The 24,208-nt window shown below is 41.3% G+C and overlaps 1 protein-coding gene across 5 annotated transcripts in view; it reads right to left on the bottom strand.

The window, feature by feature from the left end:
- usp6nl (USP6 N-terminal like) overlaps window positions 1-24,208 on the bottom strand; it is a 218,867-nt gene that overhangs the window by 20,375 nt on the left and 174,284 nt on the right. For 4 of the 5 annotated variants that reach the window (XM_060903023.1, XM_060903020.1, XM_060903022.1 and 1 more), the window contains 4 exons: window positions 19,617-19,726; window positions 15,701-15,749; window positions 10,194-10,314; window positions 9,056-9,150 (listed from right to left, as the gene is read on the bottom strand). In XM_060903023.1, coding sequence (XP_060759006.1) covers window positions 9,056-9,150; window positions 10,194-10,314; window positions 15,701-15,749; window positions 19,617-19,726 — 375 coding nt within the window. The remainder of the gene's footprint in view (window positions 1-9,055; window positions 9,151-10,193; window positions 10,315-15,700; window positions 15,750-19,616; window positions 19,727-24,208) is intronic. The other variant, XM_060903024.1, reaches the window with a different exon arrangement.

The following is a 24,208-nucleotide window of genomic DNA, read 5'->3' as shown; positions in this document are numbered from 1 at the left end:
TGAAAAACAACTATGTTCTTGATGAACCCAAAAGACTCATAAATATCAAAGCTGAGTATTTTTGGAAGTTGGAGTAGGGCTTTCTTAGTTTTAGCTATCTTAGGAGGATATCTGTGTGTGCAGGTGACTATAACTGTGCATAATTATTAGGCAACTTAACAAAAAACAAACATATACCCATTTCACTCATTTATTTTCACCAGGGAAACCAATATAACAACTCAACATTCACTAATATACATAGCTGGCATTCAAAAACAAAAAAACAAAAACAAATCAGTGACTAATATAGCCGCCTTTCTTTACAAGGACACTCAAAAGCCTGCCATCCATGGATTCGGTCAGTGTTTTGATCTGTTTGCGATCAACATTGCGTGCAGCAGCAACCACAGCCTCCCAGACACTGTTCAGAGATGTGTACTGTTTCCCCTCCTTGTAGATCTCACATTTGATGAGGGACCACAGGTTTTCTATGGGGTTCAGATCAGGTGAACAAGGAGGCCACGTCATTAATCTTTCTTCCTTTAGACCCTTTCTGGCCACCAGCCATGCTGTGGAGTACTTGGATGCGTGTGATGGAGCATTGTCCTGCATGAAAATCATGTTTTTCTTGAAGGATGCTGACTTCTTCCTGTACCACTGCTTGAAGAAGGTGTCTTCCAAAAACTGACAATAGGACTGGGAGTTGAGCTTGACGCCGTCCTCAACCCGAAAAGGTCCCACAAGCTCATCTTTGATGATACCAGCCCATACCAGTACCCCACCTCCACCTTGCTGGCGTCTGAGTCGGACTGGAGCTCTCTGCCCTTTGCTGATCCAGCCACGAGCCCATCCATCTGGCCCATCAAGACTCACTCTCATTTCATCTGTCCATAAGACCTTAGAAAAATCAGTCTTGTGATACTTCTTGGCCCAGTCTTGACGTTTCATCTTGTGTGTCTTGTTCAGTGGTGGTCGTTTTTCAGCCTTTGTTACCTTGGCCGTGTCCCTGAGTATTGCACACCTTGTGCTTTTTGACACTCCAGTGATGTTGCAGCTCTGAAATATGGCAAAACTGGTGGCGAGTGGCATCTTGGCAGCTTCACGCTTGACTTTCCTCAGTTCACGGGCAGTTAGTTTGCGCCTTTTTTTTCAACGCGCTTCTTGCGACCCTGTTGACTATTTTGAATGAAGCGCTTGATTGTTCGATGGTCACGCTTCAAAAGCTGGGCAATTTTAAGAGTGCTCCATCCCTTTGCAATATATGTCACTATTTTTGACTTTTCTGAGTCCGTCAAATCCCTCTTCTGACCCATTTTGCCAAAGGAAAGGAAGTTGCCTAATAATTTTGCACACCTGATATAGGGTGTTGATGTCATTAGACCACACCCCTTTTCATTACAGAGATGCACATCACCTGGTATGCTTAATTGGTAGGAGGCTTTCAAGCCTATGCAGCTTGGAGTAGGCCAACATGCATAGAGAGGGTAATGTGGTCAACATACTCATTTGCCTAATAATTCTGCACTCCCTGTATATATATATATATATATATATATATATATATATATATATATATATATACACACACACACACACACACACACTAGTGCATCTCAAAAAATTAGAATATTGTGAAAAAGTTCAATATTTTCCATCAGTTATTTAAGAAAGTGAAAATGTTATATATTATAGACTCATTACACATAAACTAAAATGTTTCAAACATTTTTCTATTTTAATTTTAATCAGTATGGCATACAGTACAAAAACATAAAAAAAAAAACCATCTCAAAATATTAGAATATTTCATTTCGAGTTTGAGTAAAACAGTATGAACACAGTGTATCTCTCGGTCTAGGTCAGTACACACAACCACAATCATGGGGAAGACTGCTGACTTGACTGTTGTCCAGAAGATGATCACTGATGCTCTCCACAAGGAGGGTAAGCCACAAAAGGTCATTGCTGAAAAGGGTGGCTGGAAAAGGTGCACAAGCAACAGGGATGGCCGCAGTCTTGAGAGGATTGTCAAGAAAAGTTGATTCAAGAACTTGGGAGAGCTTCACAAGGAGTGGACTGAGGCTGGTGTCAGTGTATCAAGACCCATCACGAACAGACATCTTCAAGAAAGGGGATACAACTTTCGCATTCCTAATATCAAGCTACTCCTGAGCCAGAGACAATGTCAGAAGTGTCTTATCTGGGCTAAGGAGAGAAAGAAATGGACTGTTGCTCAGTGGTCCAAAGTCCTCTTTTCAGATGAAAGTACATTTTGCATTTAATTTGGAAATCACGGTTCTAGAGTCTGGAGGAAGAGTGGAGAGGCACAGAATCCAAGGTGTTTGAAGCCCAGTGTGAAGTTTCCACAGTCTGTGATGATTTGGGGTGCCATGTCATCTGCTGGTGTTGGTCCACTGTATTTTATCAAGTCCAAAGTCAACACAGCCATCTACCAGGAGATTTTAGAGCACTTCATGCTTCCATCTGCTGACGAGCTTTTTGGAGATGCCGATTTCCTTTTCCAGCAGGACTTAGCACCTACCCATAGTGCCAAAACTACTACCGAATGGTTTGCTGACCATGATAGTACTGTGTTTGATTGGCCAGCCAACTTGCTTGACCTGAACCCCATAGAGAATCTATGGGGTATTGTCAAGAGGAAGATGAGAAACACCCGACCCAAAAATATAGATACGCTGAAGGCCACTATCAAAGCAACCTGGGCTTCAATAACACCTCAGCAGTGCCACAAGACTGATCACCTCCATGCCACACCACATTGATACAGTAATTCATGGTAAAGGAGCCCCAACCAAGTATTGAGTGTATAAATGAATATACTTTTCAGAAGTTGGACATTTCTGTATTGTAAATCCTTTTTTTGATTGATCTTAGGGAATATTCTAATAATTTGAGATACTGGATTTCTGATTTTCATGAGCTATAAGCCATAATCATCAAAATTAAAACAAAAAAAGGCTTTAAATATTTCACTTTACATGTAATGAATATAGAATATATGAAAGTTTACCTTTTTGAATTAAATTATGAAAAAAGGAACTTTTTCATGGTATTCTAATTTTTTGAGATGCACTAGTGTGTATATACAGTGGGGCAAAAAAGTATTTAGTCAGCCACCAATTGTGCAAGTTCTCCCACTTAAAAAGATGAGAGAGGCCTGTAATTTTCATCATAGGTACACTTCAACTATGAGAGACAGAATGGGGGGAAAGAATCCAGGAAATCACATTGTAGGATTTTTAATGAATTAATTGGTAAATTCCTCAGTAAAATAAGTATTTGGTCACCTACAAACAAGCAAGATTTCTGGCTCTCACAGACCTGTAACTTCTTCTTTAAGAGGCTCCTCTGTCCTCCACTCGTTACCTGTATTAATGGCACCTGTTTGAACTCGTTATCAGTATAAAAGACACCTGTCCACAACCTCAAACAGTCACACTCCAAACTCCACTATGGCCAAGACCAAAGAGCTGTCAAAGGACACTAGAAACAAAATTGTAGACCTGCACCAGGCTGGGAAGACTGAATCTGCAATAGGTAAGCAGCTTGGTGTGAAGAAATCAACTGTGGGAGCAATTATTAGAAAATGGAAGACATACAAGACCACTGATAATCTCCCTCGATCTGGGACTCCACACAAGATCTCACCCCGTGGGGTCAAAATGATCACAAGAACGGTGAGCAAAAATCCCAGAACCACACGGGGAGACCTAGTGAATGACCTGCAGAGAGCTGTGACCAAATTAACAAAGGCTACCATCAGTAACACACTACGCCGCCAGGGACTCAAATCCTGCAGTGCCAGACGTGTCCCCCTGCTTAAGCCAGTACATGTCCAGGCCCGTCTGAAGTTTGCTTGAGAGCATTTGGATGATCCAGAAGAGGATTGGGAGAATGTCATATGGTCAGATGAAACCAAAATAGAACTTTTTGGTAAAAACTCAACTTGTCGTGTTTGGAGGAGAAAGAATGCTGAGTTGCATCCAAAGAACACCATACCAACTGTGAAGCATGGGGGTGGAAACATCATGCTTTGGGGCTGTTTTTCTGCAAAGGGACCAGGACGACTGATCCGTGTAAAGGAAAGAATGAACGGGGCCATGTATCGTGAGATTTTGAGTGAAAACCTCCTTCCATCAGTAAGGGCATTGAAGATGAAACATGGCTGGGTCTTTCAGTATGACAATGATCCCAAACACACCGCCTGGGCAACGAAGGAGTGGCTTCGTAAGAAGCATTTCAAGGTCCTGGAGTGGCCTAGCCAGCCTCCAGATCTCAACCCCATAGAAAAGCTTTGGAGGGAGTTGAAAGTCCGTGTTGCCCAGCGACAGCCCCAAAACATCACTGCTCTAGAGGAGATCTGCATGGAGGAATGGGCCAAAATACCAGCAACAGTGTGTGAAAACCTTGTGAAGACTTACAGAAAATGTTTGACCTCTGTCATTGCCAACAAAGGGTATTATAACAAAGTATTGAGATGAACTTTTGTTATTGACCAAATACTTATTTTCCACCATAATTTGCAAATAAATTCTTTAAAAATCCTACAATGTGATTTTCTGGATTTTTTTTTCTCATTCTGTCTCTCATAGTTGAAGTGTACCTATGATGAAAATTACAGGCCTCTCTCATCTTTTTAAGTGGGAGAACTTGCACAATTGGTGACTGACTAAATACTTTTTTGCCCCACTGTGTGTGTGTGTGTGTGTGTGTGTGTGTGTGTATGTATATATATATATATATATATATATATATATATATATATAGCTGGGATGTCTGTATCGTGAAATACTGTGACTGAGGAGGCCCTCTGGGCCGAGGTCAGTATTCAAGGCCGAGGTCACAGTATTTCACCATACGGACCGACCTTCAGCTGGTAAATAATATATTAATTTTTTTCTTTACCAAATTCTAACAGAAAACAAGAGCGCCCGAAAGGTAAACCATATTTAGAACAAACCTGCTACAAGCTCATAAAAAACCTGTTTGACAAGCTACGTCAGCTCGAAATTTTCCAAAAATAAAAAACTTGATCTCTGCGACACAAAACCAGGTGCTTTCGCGTTCGCTGTGAACACTGTCGTTATCGCTATCCATGCTGTAAAATTAATGCTATTATACTGAGAAATGCGAAAATAAATGTTGACAAAAAATTGCTACAATGTTTGTTGTTGTTGTGAACGAGCGAGTCGCCAAAGGTCCGTAACCAGGGTCCAGATCGTAGGATTCCGGGCCGCTCGTGATCCAATCAGAGGGCATGATTTGATGGAAACTGGACTGCGAAAAAAATATATACTTATTGACTGAGTGGGAGGGCTGGACGGAAAAATATTTGGCTCGAGGTCATACAGACAGAGTGCAACTAGGTCCGTACAAATGACCAAGAGCCAAATATTTTCCCATCTGGCCCAACCTAACACAGTCAACAAGCATTTTATCATATATATGACCTTTACGTCAGGTCCATCGTTTAAATTTCCTCTCTTCTCTGCTTGTATATAGAAACTACATAGCAAGCTGTCTAACTCCTTAGAGGGGATGACTTGTATCTCTTTCCTCCTTAACTTCATCAAGAAATCTTTTGAAAATGTTCACGTCGTACTTAGGTTTTTTTTTTCACTGCGTTTTCTTGTTGTCCTTGTATAAACAAGTGAATTTCTTTGCTTGAAAGTATCTTTTTTCCCCATTTTCTTTGACAATTTCAGCTTATTCAATTGGGTCTGTGTCTAATAAATAATCTAGATAATAAAATTCACTCTTGCTGTGCTCAGTTGTGTTGCTCATTTTTCAAAGTAACAATTCAGAGCAAAATGAAAACGGCGGAACCGACGGAAACGGGTCCTGGGCCACATATGGCTTTTTCCGAACTAGATTCAAAACACTGTATCTGCCCAGTCACGTGACTTTTTCCCAATGGTTTTATTAAGAGCACGCACACGGGTCCGTATGGATCATATGATAAAATAGCCTATTAACTAAAGTATTCCTTTCATTCCAAAGTGAAAAGTTAAGAACAAATAGGTCTTTTCTTAATAAACATTTATGAACATCTGCATTCCCTCCATCTGCTTCGCTTTATCTTTCAGCAGTCTGTAAAAACAGAGCTCTGATGTTTTGTTAAATCTATTTGTACAGTCAGTCAATCATACAACAGCTCTTTCACGGTTTAGATCTGGTTTTTGTGCGTTTTTGCGGCATTAGAGCTGTGTGACTTCCACTTACAGTGAAGTCACATGTATTCCCACTATTGTACGTTATTCTGCCCTCTGCTGTCTAAACAACACAATTACAGCTAAGAAAAAAAAACAATTACACAGCCTGATAATAATCGCAATTCATTTTTTTCTTTAATCGATTCAAATCATCATAAAATGGTATCATGATTTATCATCGCACAATATATTGTTACATGCCTGTTAAAAGGCACATTCTGTTCTTAATGTCTAAAAAAAAATTGCTCGCATCTCAAAACTGATGTGGTATAAAAGGAATAAAACACTCCGGGACACACTGCATCAACCTGATGAGTATTTTGCTCGTACTGCACGCCTCGCTGAGTTATCCCTTACACATATTACGATCAATGATTAAATTATGCATTTATGATGCACGAACACTATTCTAAATACATGTGATATTCTAAAGCAGATGATTTACACAGATAGATAAAATATTATAATACAAGGACATGAGTGTTTTACTGGGAAATACACCACTCGTATTTTTCATACGAGCGCCATCTGGGACATGGAGAACCAAAAGCGTGACATAAATCTCTATACGTCACTCATAAGGAAGTCGGTGAATTGTTCTGATATATTTTGGAACTTTTTAATTGTGAATATGTCTGTATAAGAAAAAGAAAATCACATGTTGGCTTGAAGATATGAACTTTATCTTCTCATGCTGAGAAACTTGCATTTTTCATACAAAATACATCGCGGATCTGAGTAACAAATTTCCAGATATCTCACGCCGATGACGTCACTCCCAGTGTTTTCTCACTGACTGGATGCGTGTTGTCAAAATGGTGAACCGGTTCAACATTAAAATTATTTTGAGTAACTTGCATATTTTTCGTGGATGTGTCCACATGACACGGTGGCGCGAAGACATGAAGTTGATCTTCTCATGTTGAAAAATATTTTCACTCGTTTGCTTCGCTCACTCATGATGCATACATTCTCCACTCGAAGATAAACTTCATATCTTCACACCACCGTGTAATATTCTCTCTCATTTATCTATATAATACGCGGCAAAGTTTGTTTGTTTGTCTTGAGCTAACGTCGCTGTTTCTCGACGGATTTTCACCAAATTTGGCAAGTAGGTCCGGGGATGACCCGGAATTTTGCAGATATAAACAAAATTGATGTACGGGCCCCAGGGAAGTCCCTGGGGGGCACAACATCCACCCGCCCCAAATGCCCTTCACGTTACATTTATCAACACAAACTCTTGAAAGATAAACTTGGTACATAGGTACAGGAGATAGCCACAATTTGGCAGAACTCAGAAATTCCATATTCGGGCCCCAGAGGGTCCCTGGGTGTTGGATGTTTGGATTTTTGTTTGTCTTGGGTTAACATCACCATTTCTCTATGGATCTTCACCAAATTTGACATGGAAGTCTGGGGGCAACCCAGAATTTTGCAAAACCCAGGCAACCCTGGGTAACCAGCTAGTGTGTGTGTATATATATATATATATATATTAGTGCTGTCAAGCGATTAAAATATTTAATCGCGATTAATGTCGCGACTGTCATAGTTAACTCACGATTAATCGCAATTTAATCGCACATTTTTGTCACATGAAAAAACATTGTAATTCTCTTATCAGCATAAAAAAGTGAATGGGCTTGCTCACCGTTCGAACTACGGGGGTACTCGGGGGATCTGAGATCCCCTGAAACAGACATGAGATCCCTTGAAAACATGATTTGGGAAATGTTGGGGGGTCTCTAAAATATTGGCAAAATGATGTTTACTGACATAGCAATCGTGTGTAACGGGAAGCATTTGCATATCCGAAGTGAGCGCGCGATGGAGATCAAGCGCAAGCACCCCCCCCAAGGGAAAAAAAAGGGACCCCCCGAAAATATCGGCATAGTTCGAACACTGGTTGTACCAATGTGTTTTTTTTTTTATTGCAGAGCATAACACGTCTTGTCACAGCCACTGCAAAGTGCGGCTGGAGCCGCCGATGGGAAAACGAAACTTAAGCCGAGCACCGTGGCTCTTCGGGGGAGGGCAGAGGACTCTGGCTGTGCGGGGTGTGGCATCATGTCACAGAGCGTTAATCTCGCGATAAAAAAATTATCGCCGTTAAAATTGAGTCAAGTTAACGCGTTAATAGCGCGACATTTTTGACAGCACTAATATATATATATATATATATATATATATATATATATATATATATATATACACACACACACACACACACACACACACACTCCCGTTCAAAAGTTTGGGGTCACCCAGACAATTTTGTGTTTTCCATGAAAAGTCACACTTTTATTTCCCACCATAAGTTGTAAAATGAATAGAAAATATAGTCGAGACATTTTTCTGGCCATTTTGAGCATTTAATCGACCCCACAAATGTGATGCTCCAGAAACTCAATCTGCTCAAAGGAAGGTCAGTTTTATAGCTTCTCTAAAGAGCTCAACTGTTTTCAGCTGTGCTAACATGATTGTACAAGGGTTTTCTAATCATCCATTAGCCTTCTGAGGCAATGAGCAAACACATTGTACCATTAGAACACTGGAGTGAGAGTTGCTGGAAATGGGCCTCTATACACCTATGGAGATATTGCACCAAAAACCAGACATTTGCAGCTAGAATAGTCATTTACCACATTAGCAATGTATAGAGTGGATTTCTGATTAGTTTAAAGTGATCTTCATTGAAAAGAACAGTGCTTTTCTTTCAAAAATAAGGACATTTCAAAGTGACCCCAAACTTTTGAACGGTAGTATATATAAAAGTCACTTCTTTGATGAAACACTTCAACCATATTTCCAGATTTAACACGTGTATGTCTTACTAGATGTTGTTTAAGCTTGGGGATCATCTTCTTCAAGATGCGGTCATGATGCTCTTGGAAGCGCAGCAGCTTTGGAAAACCTGGCACGAAAAATCCTGAACACACACACACACACACACACATACACACAGTTTAGCGTCACATCACTGAAGATCAGTTCAGCTGAAATGAAAAGTGTCGCTCACTAAACCCAAATGTAGCTGAACTGTCAGGACATGTTGTGATATTCGTTTCTTCTTTCTGCACCGGCGCTCGAAGGCTCATGTTGCTAATTATGAAAAGAAGTCTGTTTGACCTGGAACATTTTCATTTCTAACCATTTATACATCATAGCTCCAGGGATACAAGGATTTTTGCGTATTTACAATGCTTTGCAGAAGTATTCACCCCCTTGGACTTTTTTTTTTCCCACGTATTGTACTGCTCCAAGCTGGAAATCAAATCGAGGTAATTAGGACTATACCAACGCTACACAATAATATCGCACTGGATGAGAGGAGGGGAAAAAAACAAAACAAAACTATCTAGTTTTATAGTTTACAAAGCTATAAAAATAACATAGGAGCAGTGATTACAACTGTATTTGCACCTCCATTGTTGTGAAACCCAACAAGCTGCCATTAAAATCAACAGAAATAAACCTGTTATCTGTGGTTGGTAGAAGAGAGCAACTGGACTTGCTTGAAAAGTCTTGAAGACGTTTCGCCTCTCATCCGAAAGGCTTCCTCAGTTCTGTCTGTCTAATAGGGAGTATCAAGTATTTATCCTCTCATGGATCATCATAGAATCCGAATCAGAATGCTGATGGCTGCATTGTAGTCCAGTTGCTCTCTTCTACCAACCACAGATTACTATGTACCTGGATGACTGAGTATCTTCACAGATAAATAAACCTGTTACTCGAAGTAAACTAGCTTCGTTAGAGAACGTACGGAAATAAAATACAAGGTTCGGTCAGGATTTTCGAACCAGTCCACAGTTTTCCTCGACAGAATCTTATTAGAAATGTTGTGAAATCTGTCTCAAGATTTTTTGTTTATAAAACCAAACATAAGTGTTGTGCAAGTAATGTTACAGCCATATATAATGCATGTATGTGTCTTCTGTATAAAGTGATCGTGTAGAGGTGTGTGTGTACCGTGCATCGCATGTTTCTGTCCAGACAGCAGTCCGACCAGAGCCCAGAACGCGTCCTCTTCAGTCATATAAATCAGGAGGAGAGCAGTGATCTGGCTCATACCTTGACAATATCCCACCTCCTGCACACACACAATTATAGCTGTATGGTATTTCCTTTAAATCCGTGTATTAGTCAATCAGTCAGTTTTGAATAAATAGCTGTTATAAGTTCCTCGTTTTGTACAGAGAGCAATTTCAAATCGCAATATCTTGAGTTCATCTCAAATACAAATAATACATCCGTTTCCTGAATCGTGTGAGGTTTTTAAAATCGCTCTTATGCTAATTCCTGAGTCAGAAATTAACCCAAATGAGTTCTGGGACCTGCCAAGAGCATGCAGCTCCAAAACTGTGCACCAGAGTGTGATGTATTCTAATAAAGCAGCTTGGCATGCGTGAATTCATCCTCTCATTGAATCCACGCTAATGAGTTTGTTTCATTAAGGATGCTCGGCTCACCAACCGTGCCTCAAAATAAACTGATGATTTATGCGGAGACACCCAGACACGATCAGTACGGAGTTCAAAAACCCTTCCTTGAAGAAATTAAAGATCCAGATCTTTCTGCCAAACATACTTTCACGAAACTGTATATATAATTCATCAGAACGAAAAAAAAAAACCCCAGAAATGTTTGTTTATTTTGTAATCTAGCCTAGGCTTTCTGCAAAGATCATGCTGGGTGAGGAGTTGAACAAACATGGTGGTAGAAACAGTGAGCTTGTCTCAAGGTGTCTAAAACCGAGCTTGCTCAGTGTGATGACCTCACACGGTGAATGTCAGGCTGTGATCAAGTTGTTGGATTGCTGTGTGCTGTATGTACGGTAGCAGGACAGACACAAGCTGAATCAATTCAGGTTGTTATCAGATCCCAGCTATCATAATGTCCCTGATGCCGATATATACAAACGCTTCTTCTTCTGCCCCGTGTCTCCACTGGAGAAAAGGGCCATTAGTTTTTTGATGTTTTCCATCCGCCCATCCCTGATGCGTGCTTGTCTGGTTAATTCCATCCAAGATGTTTTCTTTCCTTCTCGACAGTATGTCTCTATGTCTCTTTTCGTCTTCCTCGTTTGCGTTTACCGTCCATCTGGTGTCCATCTAAGAGCAACTGAAGGGTTCTTGCTGTTTCTGTCGTTATCTAGTCAAGTCAAGTTTATTTCTATCGCGCTTTTGACAATAGACATTGTCGCAAAGCAGCTGTACAGAATTTAAATGACTTTAAACATGAGCTCATTTTATCCCTAATTTATCGTCAATGAGCAAAAGCCTGTGGTGACGGTGGCAAGGAAAAACTCCTTCAGACGACATGAGGAAGAAACCTCGAGAGGAACCAGACTCAAAAGGGAACCCATCCTCATTTGGGTTCTTTCTTAGGGCCCCAAGATGGCCCCCAGACCCCCGGCTCCATTGTTCTGGGCCTTTGGTCTGTCATCCGGACAGGCTGAAATTGGGAAGGACGGACAACATTTCAGACTTGCCTGTCCTGTGACATTCTCCTTATTTCCCACACTGCACCGACTCATTCATAGCGTCTGTATTTTGAAGAACAGAACAATACTGAAAACATAAAAACTCTGAAATAACACAGGGAACATACACTACCGTTCAAAAGTTTGGGGTCACTTTCTGAAATGTCCTTATTTTTGAAAGAAAAGCACTGTTCTTTTCAATGAAGATCACTTTAAACTAATCAGAAATCCACTCTATACATTGCTAATGTGGTAAATGACTATTCTAGCTGCAAATGTCTGGTTTTTGGTGCAATATCTCCATAGGTGTATAGAGGCCCATTTCCAGCAACTCTCACTCCAGTGTTCTAATGGTACAATGTGTTTGCTCATTGCCTCAGAAGGCTAATGGATGATTAGAAAACCCTTGTACAATCATGTTAGCACAGCTGAAAACAGTTGAGCTCTTTAGAGAAGCTATAAAACTGACCTTCCTTTGAGCAGATTGAGTTTCTGGAGCATCACATTTGTGGGGTCGATTAAATGCTCAAAATGGCCAGAAAAATGTCTTGACTATATTTTCTATTCATTTTACAACTTATGGTGGGAAATAAAAGTGTGACTTTTCATGGAAAACACAAAATTGTCTGGGTGACCCCAAACTTTTGAACGGTAGTGTATACGGAATTGTGTGTGTGGGGGAGACCTTAAAAAAAAAAATTTTCATATTTTAGATTCTTCAAAGTAGCCAGTGTTTACCTTGATGACGCTTTACACACTATTGGCGTGATCTTAACCAGCTTCATGAGGTCGTCACCTGGAATGCTTTTCAATTAACGGGTGCCTCGTCAAAAGTTAATTTGCGCAATTTCTTGCCTTCTTAATGCGTACGAGATCAAACAGTCAACAGTAAATAACAAAAATACAGTAAATAGCCCTGTTCCACAACTGTAATAATCCTTCTCAAGAGCTGCTCAAGTAAGTCAAGAGAAACGACATCCATCATGACTTCAACACATGAAGTCAGTGTCTTAATTAATAGATTTAGAAGGTGTGTGAAAACTTTTGACTCGTCCTGTATACGTGTCTGACTCGGCGTATCTCTTCCTGTAAATCTGTAAACCCAGTATAATTTTTACAAATGCTTTTCAGATACTTAATTTGAGCTGCATGTCCATGAGCTGCTCTGTTTTTTATGCCTTGCTGCCATCATGCCTCTCGTACTTTACATAACACAGCAACGGAAACGTGCATGAAGGTGACTTGGCTTCTGTAGTCAGCATTTCTTGTACTGGGAATTATTTAAAAAAAAGAAGTTGTAAATCCGAGAATAGGGTACTGTATGTGTAACCGAGCAGATGCCCAATAGGGGGCAGATCAGTGTTGTTTCCGTTTAGCTGTGTCAGTTTTGTTGATCTGTAAAATACAAGTGATTTGACGTCAACTATTTCAGAGATGTAAACATCACTGTAGATATCATACTAACGCTAACCGGCTCGTCATTGTTATGGGTGAAACAGTTCGTTCCAACTGCTCCAGACACTGTATCACATAATGCTGTACCGTCCCTATATGACTTATACACTAGAGTTGAGCCGGATACTCGGCTGAAACGAGTATCTGGTATGGATAAAGCACTTTTGCCGAGTATGAGTATTATACGAGTAATACGAGTCAATATCTGTGCTCGGCCTGAATGAAAATCCTCACACAGCGTCACAGCGCCCCTCCCCTACACACACCGCTCTGCTCACTCACACAGAGAACAGCTCTCTGTCTCTCCCTCAGTCACTCAGGTTCGCGGCTCTTTTCCGTTAACGTTTCAGGTTTCTTCAGCTTCAAGTTTGTTTTTATTTCAGTTTGTACTTACTTATAACCAGTAGAGTTCTGGTAAACGTGGGTTCGTTCAGACGTGGTGCTTGGTAGAAAGCGACTCGCGTTGTGTCTCTGCCTGTCGGAGATTTTTTTTTTTAACCGTCAGTTAAAACAGTTTTTTTGACTTCACGCATTGAGTGTCTGACACTTTCTTGCTGTAATTCATGTAAAAATAAAGGTAGTAGTGGTATAAGTATTACAAATTAAGCTACACACACACACTCATGGGCGCCGCCGGGGGGGAAAGGTTAGAACAATTCTAGGGGCCCAGCACTGCCATGGGGCCCTTTAAGGGGCTGATAATATGCTTTTAATGATTTTAATAAGACTTTTGAAATAACAACAATGCAATATTCCATCTGGTAAAATGAGCTAATTGAACAAGGTTGTCTATTTCTTGAGTTCTTCAACATATTGTCATTTAACCCTCCCCCTTTTGCGAAATGGTACGGTCCAGTTCTGGTAGAAGCGCGATGCGTTAAACCTGTGTGCTAATCAGTGCAACGCTACTTGCTGCTGTGTCGCGGTGTAGCAGCCAGCCAGCCAGCAGTGGAGTGCGTACAGTCTATGATCGCTAAATATGAAGAGTGGCTGTCAAAAACGTAAAGAAAGGCAGCTGAAAGCTGAGAGGGACCGGAGAGGCAGGCAACTGGTCACTCAGTTTTTCCCAAAGAAAGGTAGCTATCGCTCACATGTGTGTTCAAAATATTAGCGAATGGTAAATGAACAGTATGAACGTGGTTGGATTAGCCTATCAAGAGAACACTTTTACAGTTTGTACAGTGACATTTTTTCCATTTTAATAACTGAACTGACTTGTGTGATAAACAAGATGAAATATTACGTTATGCTGGTGCTAATAACCAGTGCTAATAACCAGTTTCATAACTAATGGGGTGCCCTAAATATGCACAGATTCAGCCTCAGGGGGACCTCTGCCCTACCAAACCACTGAACCCCCCCTTTGGAGAAGGAGGTAAGCAGCAATACAACCCATAAATGCTTTAGGATTTAAGTTTTTAATGAGCGAGCGCCATATACAGTTTGCTAGATTAAAGTGTTGTTAATAACGGACAGCAGTCACATCACACATTTCACTACCAACTGTCCTAGCACAAGAAGGCATGTGGCAAAATCTTGAATTTTCATTTGTGATTGTAAATGCACCAGAATTAGTCACTGACCAGTTTTCATCTAGTCCCTGGTAGGTTAATACATAAAATGTAATAACAAAGTCACAAACTCAAGGTCCATGGGCTATCAAAAGTCAAATAATGACAATAGTGCAATTGTGACGAGGGTGGGCAAAGTTGGGGGGCCCAAAATTCTAATCTTTCATGGGGCCCAACATTTCTGGCGGCGCCCCTGCACACACTCTCTCTGCCGGTCGTCAGAGTTTTTTTTTTTTAAACCGTCAGTTGGCTCTACCCAGTTTTATTTTACTTCACGCACCGAGTGTCTGACACTTTCTAGGTAGTAGTGGTATAAATAATATTACAAATTAAGCTACACACACACACACCTGGTGTGGAAATAAAATAAAAAATAAAAAAGAACACCCCCCCCCCCAAAAAAAAAAAAAAAAAAAATATCACACTGATCATAAAAAAATTAAAAGTTAAAAAAAGAAAGTTATGTTGAGTATGAAAACTCTTGTTCATTACATTTCATAATTGCAACCGCATGTGTTGTATTCACTGTTGCAAAATTTGTTCTGTAAATAGTTCGTTTGCTATCGTGATCAAAACCATTGATCTGAAGCTCAATGCTGATGCTGTCCTGTAAATAGTTTTCTAATCAGCAATAAATATAACAATTTCTGATCAACCCATATCAACTGCATGCTTAAAATAACATACTGGTTAAAGCCCCGCCCGTTTCAAGACAACCAGACCCACTTCCGTGTTAAATCCCGCCCACTTCCGGGTTAGGCCCCGCCCACTCCGAGTACAGAGACAGATAATTCATATGGTTAAACAGATACAGATAATGCTGTACTCGCTCATCCCTAATATACACTTATTAACCAGATTAATGCAATTCCTTTTCAGAACAACAACTTTCATCTCGTCTTTAACTGCAATCTACTGTGAATCAAGTCCACAATCTTGAGGATGGTGCAGATGTTGCAGTGACTCACCCTGTTGTACATAGAGTAGGCCGTGAGGACGTGGAACAGGTCCTGCTGTCTGCAAACACAAAACATGCGCATCAATAATCAAACACGGTTTCGGTTAATCAAACATGAGAAACGAGCCTACTTAGCGCACACATGCGGTTAAAGACATGCAGTGAGGTGAACATGGGGCAGCCATGACCTGACGCTGGGCTGAACCTCCGGCTTTGGCCCATATTTGGGGTCAAAACTAGACAGTAATGACAGAAAAGCAAATTCTGTATCTTCTTTTAAATCACGCGCAAGAAAGAAGGATCTTACATCGACAGTACAAGGCAGCTGTGCCTCATGCTCTGCGAGTCAAAGTTAAGATACCACGACCTAGAATACATAACACCACAGAATTTCATACGGAAATTTAGATTTTAAGAATTGAGGAGTTTTATTTAGAATATACATTAAACATTAATATAGAATTAAGATTTTATCATATATATGGGTCCGTCTCAGAAACTGGTCTCTCATTTGGGACATTATGGTCAAAAAATAAATTTTCTAATTTTACTTTTTTTTTTTGCATTTACCTAACACTCAATGTTTTTGTCATGTTTAATAAGAATAAAGATAGCATCTTGCTTTATCTGGCCTCCAGTGTGGAAAATTTTTTACGATGTTCTGAAGTTCACTTGCGTAACATGGAAACGTATGCATTTAAAAACCCTCTTTCATAACTAAGGAATATCTTTTTCTGTACATATATTTGTTTCTTTAAATGCAATTATTGGACAGAAAAACAAACGTGTTATCATTATTTTTAAAATTTTACTCCTTGGTTTTGAATGTTCATCAGTTATCATACATTTTATTAAACTTTACTTTGTTGTGCCTGCAGAATGTCATGTAGATACGCCCCTTATTTTGTACTAAATTATCAATTAGCATAATAGTAATACACAGACAAAAGGTTTGAAACTGTCACACAATATCCCATTGATTTATTCAATTATTTGCTTTTTTCATCACATGGAAATGTTTATTTTTCTACTTTCTTTTTACAATGAAGATATCATTACTTATATCACATCTGAACAAGTTGCAGATTTACACACTGCATTAAAATGTAATCATTCTCACAACTTAAAGTTAAATTATATTTTGATTACAACTCAAATGCTTTTGTAAAATTGATTTCCATATAAAATAACTACATTGTGAAGAATTAAAGCTCCTCCTTCACAGAGGAGTGAAAATATTGAATACATTTCCTCTTTTTGATTGCTTGGGTTAAAAATGGCAAGTTATGATGACTGAATTGATGATTCACTTAAATATGAATAATATGATACAGTTTGGGTATTTGATATGGCGAAATAGGACACAATGGAAAAATCAAGAACGCACCGGAAAGATGAGAATAACGGCGGTGGTAAAAGAACAGCGACTGTACCGGCTGAAGGTCGCGCGGGTCTCTGCTGCGGCGCGCGAGCAACGGGACATCACTACCGCACCGGACGGAGTGGGGGCGAGGCAAAATGACTGGCCATAGATTCTATCAAAAGTTCGATCTAAATTGACCATGGTTGCAAAATATTGGCCAAAAATACGCAAACACTATGAAATATGAAAGTAAGATGAAAAAGAAACATTCTATTGCCTTATACTGCAAGACTAAAACAAAATAAAACTGTCAAAACTCACCTTTTCAGTGATAACGTCTGAACAGATCACCCGCGTAACAAAGACCGCAAATGGAAGCACGATCAACTTCTAACTGCTGGAGTGGAAAATTCCATTCTACACATGCAAATTGTTAATGTGCGTCCTTCCCCGCACACAAATAACACGCTACGGTAAAAAAATAGACCACAACTCATTTTATAGCTCAGAAATTCATACAAGACCAGCTACCATCGTAACATATTCTGTAAGAAACATATTCTATACCGAACTTTCAGCTTTCGTTTAAAAAACAAAATCGCAGATTTATAACTAAATGTTTATATGGCGTAGTGATTTTAAGTTCCTACTTTTGGTGAGGTAGTGACCTCGACCCTGAGGCTTTCCGTTTAAATCAAAACACACGATCATATTGGTTTTGGGTTTGCGGAAAATAGAGTTACAACGGTGATCGAATATTTTTCATGATGTTTTATTACGGTTATGATTATTCTGTGAGTGCACCAATCCTTAGGTGTATAAAGTTACAGCTTAAAATACAATTAGTGATAACTGTAGACTTTTCAGTGGACTACAACCTTTTTAAGGGAATGCGATGTAGTCAACCGTTTATCATGTCCCAGATCAAGCCGCCATTTTTCCACAAATTTGCAGAATTTTTGCCAAATTCTGAATAGAGTATTCACATCACAGATTTAGTTTTATCTGTATTATTTCTTTCATCATTTTATTTCAAATTAAAACCAACAACACCATTCAAAACCGTATAGTTTATTGACTGAGTATATTTAGTGGGGTACCCCCACAGTACCCAGTTTCTGAGACAGACCCATATATATATTTAAGATTATAGATTTGTGTATATATTTATTTAATATTTCCTTCATATCTATTTATTTATATTCCATTCTAATCAAGGATATTTATTTATTTGTCAAGAATAACAGTTAGGACTTTCTAAGTTAATATATTTCAGATTTTATTCATATTTATTTATTTACAGCTAATGTCCCCAATTAGTAGGATACTCGTGGTCAGCTACTGTATAAGTTTGACACTTTAATAAAGTTGCTGGCTGGTTGACTGATTTGTTGAAATGCCCTTGAGCAAGGCACTTAACCCCCAACCAGGCTTGTAGTACTTGAGTCCAGGACTCGTGCCCTAATTTTAAGGACTGGTGACTTGATTTGAACTTGAGCACTGATGACTTGGACTCGTAAATTGGAGACGAGGACTTATATTTTTCTTTTTTTTGTAACGTGCCATAATGATTTGGCACAAGATATTTATATCTACATTAATCTTTATACTAATTTGGTGCAAGAGAATGCACATTCACCTGTTCATACGTCATGTTCAGGAACAAACTAACGTTAATGGCGCTAAAATGCCTGCAGAGAAGCCCCTAGGATTGTCCGCTTTGCTTATACAGACTTCTCGTGCAGTGGGAAAAAATGCACTGCTACTGTATGTGTTCAACATGTAGAAGAACTATCGCGGAGACGACGGGGACAACCTCGAACTTCAATCATCATTTGGTACGACTCCACCCAGAGAAGGAAGTGACATGCTATGTTCACTGCTCTGTTGATAGTGGGCGGGGCTTGCTGAGCGATGAACTAGCTAGTGTTAACCCTCTCTCATGTTATTTGCCCTGTTGATAGTGGGCGGGGCTTGCTGAGCGATGAACAAGCTTTTTATCTGTAGCCTGTTAACTAAAACGGGGCAGTCGAGCAGGAATGTTAGTCCGACGCAGCAGCAGAGACGCTTTCACATAAAGGCAGCAACAGCTACTGTCAAATGGTGCAGGTGGAGTCTTGTTCTCGGACTCGAAATTTTCTTTAATGACTTGAACACTGGGGACTTGAGACTGGACTCGGACTCGAGGTTTAGTGAATCGACTACAACACTGCCCCCAACTGCTCCCCGGGCGCTGTAGCACAGCTGCCCACTGCTCTGGGTGTGTGTGTGCACGTACATGTGTGTGTTCACTGCTTCAGATGGGTTAAATGCAGAGGAGACATTTCACTGTGCTTAAGTGTACATGTGATAAATAAAGGCTTCTTGTCTTGACCCATCTTGTGTGTGTGTGTTAGAAAAACAGATGCCGCACATTAGAAACACAACCCAAGCCAAATGTGTTCTACTCTGTCTGTCCCCTTCTATCCCTACTTCCCTTTTATTATAATAAGCTGTATAAAATGTTGAAGAATGCAGTGTGTGTGTAAGCCTGTGTGTACATGACAGTGTGTGTATCACGCACTTGACGTCATAGCGACGCATAAACATGATGTGGTCTCTGTATGTGCGGTTCACATCCAGATCTATTTGACGAATATCAGGGGACAAACCTCTCGCTCTCATCTTCAGCTTCTGCAGAGAGAGAGAGAGAGAGAGAGAGAGAGAGAGCACAAAAGAGAGAGAGAGACAGATAGAGTGAGCGCACAAGACAGAGAGAGAGCGAGACAGAGCGTTCATGCGCGAGAAAGAGAGCGTGAAAGAGAGACAGAGAGCGAGCAAGAGAGAGAGAGACAGAGTGAGAGAGACAGACAGACAGAGCATGCGAGAGAGAGAGAGACACAGCACGAGAGAGAGACAGATAGAGCGAGCGCGAGAGACAGACAGAGAGTGTGCACAAGATGGAGAGAGAGAGCCCAAGAGAGAGTGAGAGAGAGTGAGCAAGAGACAGAGCGCGCGTGCGAGAGAGAGACAGACAGAGAGCGAGCAAGAGAGAGAGAGAGACACAGACAGACACAGACAGCGAGAGAGAGAGACAGACAGACAGAGCGCGCACGAGAGAGAGAGAGAGAGAGAGAGAGAGAGAGAGAGGGCGCAAGAGAGAGAGAGAGACAGAATTAATAAAAATGAACGTTAGCTAAATTAAAAATCAACACTACAGTTCAAATAGGACTCTTCTAGCAGAGAGAGGGGCAGCCAGCAGTGCAATCAACACACACGTGCAGATGTGTATTTATACACAGTGTTGGTCAAAAGTTTGTACACCCGTACTCATTCATAGACTTTTCTGTATTGTGACTATTCTCTACATTGCAGAACATTACTGAGGACACCAAAACTAACGAAAGAACATCTGGAACATACATGGAATTATGTGGTAAACAAAAAAGGGCTTAAAAAAACAATATGCTTCATATTTTAGATTCTTCCAAGTAGCCACCGTTTACCTTGACGCTTTACACACTACTGGCATTATCTGAACCAGCTTCATGAGGTCGTCACCTGGAATGCCCTTCAATTAACAAATGTGCCTCGTCAAAAGTTAATTAGCACAATTTCTTGCCTTCTTAATGCGTTTAAGATCAAATAGTAAATAATAAAAACAGAGTAAATAGCGCTATTCCACAACTGTAGTAATCCATATTATGTCAAGAACCGCTCAACTAAACAAAGAGAAACAGCATCCATCATAAGTTTAAAACACGGTCAGTCAGTCTGAAGAACTGCAAGAACTTTGCATGCATCTTCAAATGCGGTTGTCAAAACTAATCGAATGCTCTGATGAAGCTGGCTCTCCTGAGGACTGTACCAGGGAAGGAAGACCAAGTTTTACTTCTGCTGCAGAGGATAAGTTCATTAGAGTTACCAGCCTCAGGAACAGCGGATTAACAGCACCTCAGATTACAGCCTACACGAATACTTCGGAGTTCAAGTAGCAGACACATCAGCATCAACTGTTCGGAGGAGACTGCGTGAATCAGATCTTCACGGTCCAATTGCTGCAAATAAACCACTACTGAAGGAGACCAAAAAGAAGAGCAGGAGAACTGCTTGGGCCAAGAAACACAAGGAATGAACATTCGACCAGTGAAAATCTGGACTTCAGTGTGAGGAGTCCAAATTTGAGATTGTTGTTTCCAACCGCCGTGTCTTTGTGAGACGCAGAAAAGCAGGACGGATGGTATCTGCATGTGTGAAGCATGAAGGAGGAGGTGTGATGGTATGGAGATGGTCTGCTGGTGACACTATAGGCAATTTGTTCAAACTGAAGGCACAATTCACCAGCATCACTACCACAGCGTTCTGCAGCGACATGCCATCCCAGCTGGTTTGGGCTTAGTGGGACCATCGTTTGTTTTCAACAGAACAATGACCCAAAACACACCTGCAGGCTGTGTAAGGGCTATTTAACCAAGAAGGAGAGCTGCATCAGAAGACCGAGCCTCCACAATCACCTGACCTATACCCAAGTGAGACAGTATGGGATGAGTTGGACTGCAGAGTGAAAGAAAAGCAGCCAACAAGAGCTCAACGCACAGTATACGAGAACGCTTGCGAGACTGGTGGAAAACCATTCCAGGTGACTGCCTCATGAAGCTGGTTGAGGGAATGCCAAGAGTGTGCAAAGCGTCATCAAGGTAAAACAGAACATTCTGGTTTGTTTGGACCTTTTTGCTTACTACACAATTCCATGTGTATTTCACAGTTTTGATGCCTTCTGCATCGTCCGACAACAGAGAAAATAATAAAGAAAAAGCAGTTTAATTACAAGGTGTGTCCAAGACTTTCGACTGGTACTGTAAGAAAGAGCAGAAAGATTCATTTCTAACTGCACCATGTGTTGCTTTCTGGAAAATCACTGGTGAGTGTTTTCTCTGTGGCTTCTCTCTCTCTCTCTCTCTCTCGCACACACCCCATGGATTAAAGCAAAAAATAATAATTTGACTGAAAATTTACGAGGGGGGGGGGGGGGGGTTATGGGTGGATTTCGATGAAATTCCACAGGGGGGGTTATGGCTGGATTTCGATGAAATTCTACGGGGGGGGGGGGGGGGGGTTATGGGTGGATTTCGATGAAATTCTACGGGGGGGTTATGGCTGGATTTCAATGAAATTCTACGGGGGGGGGTTATGGGTGGATTTCGATGAAATTCTACGGGGGGGTATGGGTGGATTTCGATGAAATTCTACAGGGGGGTATGGGTGGATTTCGATGAAATTCTACAGGGGGGTATGGGTGGATTTCGATGAAATTCTACGGGGGGGTTATGGCTGGATTTCAATGCAATTCTACGGGGGGGGTTATGGGTGGATTTCGATGAAATTCTACAGGGGGGGTATGGGTGGATTTCGATGAAATTCTACAGGGGGGTTATGGCTGGATTTCGATGAAATTCTACGGGGGGGGGTTATGGGTGGATTTCGATGAAATTCTACGGGGGGGGGTATGGGTGGATTTCGATGAAATTCTACGGGGGGGGTATGGGTGGATTTCGATGAAATTCTACAGGGGGGGTATGGGTGGATTTCGATGAAATTCTACAGGGGGGGTATGGGTGGATTTCAATGAAATTCTACGGGGGGGGTTATGGCTGGATTTCGATGAAATTCTACAGGGGGGGTATGGGTGGATTTCGATGAAATTCTACAGGGGGGGTATGGGTGGATTTCAATGAAATTCTACGGGGGGGGGTTATGGCTGGATTTCGATGAAATTCTACGGGGGGGGGGTTATGGGTGGATTTCGATGAAATTCTACGGGGGGGGTTATGGGTGGATTTCGATGAAATTCTACGGGGGGGGTATGGGTGGATTTCGATGAAATTCTACGGGGGGGGGTATGGGTGGATTTCGATGAAATTCTACGGGGGGGTATGGGTGGATTTCGATGAAATTCTACAGGGGGGGTATGGGTGGATTTCAATGAAATTCTACGGGGGGGTTATGGCTGGATTTCGATGAAATTCTACGGGGGGGGGGGTTATGGGTGGATTTCGATGAAATTCTACGGGGGGGGGTATGGGTGGATTTCGATGAAATTTTACGGGGGGGGTTATGGGTGGATTTCGATGAAATTCTACGGGGGGGTATGGGTGGATTTCGATGAAATTCTACAGGGGGGTATGGGTGGATTTCAATGAAATTCTACGGGGGGGGTTATGGGTGGATTTCGATGAAATTCTACGGGGGGGTATGGGTGGATTTCGATGAAATTCTACAGGGGGGTATGGGTGGATTTCGATGAAATTCTACAGGGGGGTATGGGTGGATTTCGATGAAATTCTACGGGGGGGTTATGGCTGGATTTCAATGCAATTCTACGGGGGGGGGTTATGGGTGGATTTCGATGAAATTCTACAGGGGGGGTATGGGTGGATTTCGATGAAATTCTACAGGGGGGTTATGGCTGGATTTCGATGAAATTCTACGGGGGGGGGGTTATGGGTGGATTTCGATGAAATTCTACGGGGGGGGGGTATGGGTGGATTTCGATGAAATTCTACGGGGGGGGTATGGGTGGATTTCGATGAAATTCTACAGGGGGGGTATGGGTGGATTTCGATGAAATTCTACAGGGGGGGTATGGGTGGATTTCAATGAAATTCTACGGGGGGGGTTATGGCTGGATTTCGATGAAATTCTACGGGGGGGTTATGGGTGGATTTCGATGAAATTCTACAGGGGGGGTATGGGTGGATTTCAATGAAATTCTACGGGGGGGGTTATGGCTGGATTTCGATGAAATTCTACGGGGGGGGGGGTTATGGGTGGATTTCGATGAAATTCTACGGGGGGGGGTTATGGGTGGATTTCGATGAAATTTTACGGGGGGGGGGTTATGGGTGGATTTCGATGAAATTCTACGGGGGGGTATGGGTGGATTTCGATGAAATTCTACAGGGGGGTATGGGTGGATTTCGATGAAATTCTACAGGGGGGTATGGGTGGATTTCGATGAAATTCTACGGGGGGGTTATGGCTGGATTTCAATGCAATTCTACGGGGGGGGGGTTATGGGTGGATTTCGATGAAATTCTACGGGGGGGTATGGGTGGATTTCGATGAAATTCTACAGGGGGGTTATGGCTGGATTTCAATGCAATTCTACGGGGGGGG

The sequence above is a fragment of the Neoarius graeffei genome, chromosome 21 (assembly GCF_027579695.1).
Source record: "Neoarius graeffei isolate fNeoGra1 chromosome 21, fNeoGra1.pri, whole genome shotgun sequence".
Lineage (NCBI taxonomy): Eukaryota > Metazoa > Chordata > Actinopteri > Siluriformes > Ariidae > Neoarius > Neoarius graeffei.
Note: the sequence above shows the minus strand (reverse complement) of the source record. Positions and strands in the feature narration are given on the sequence as shown.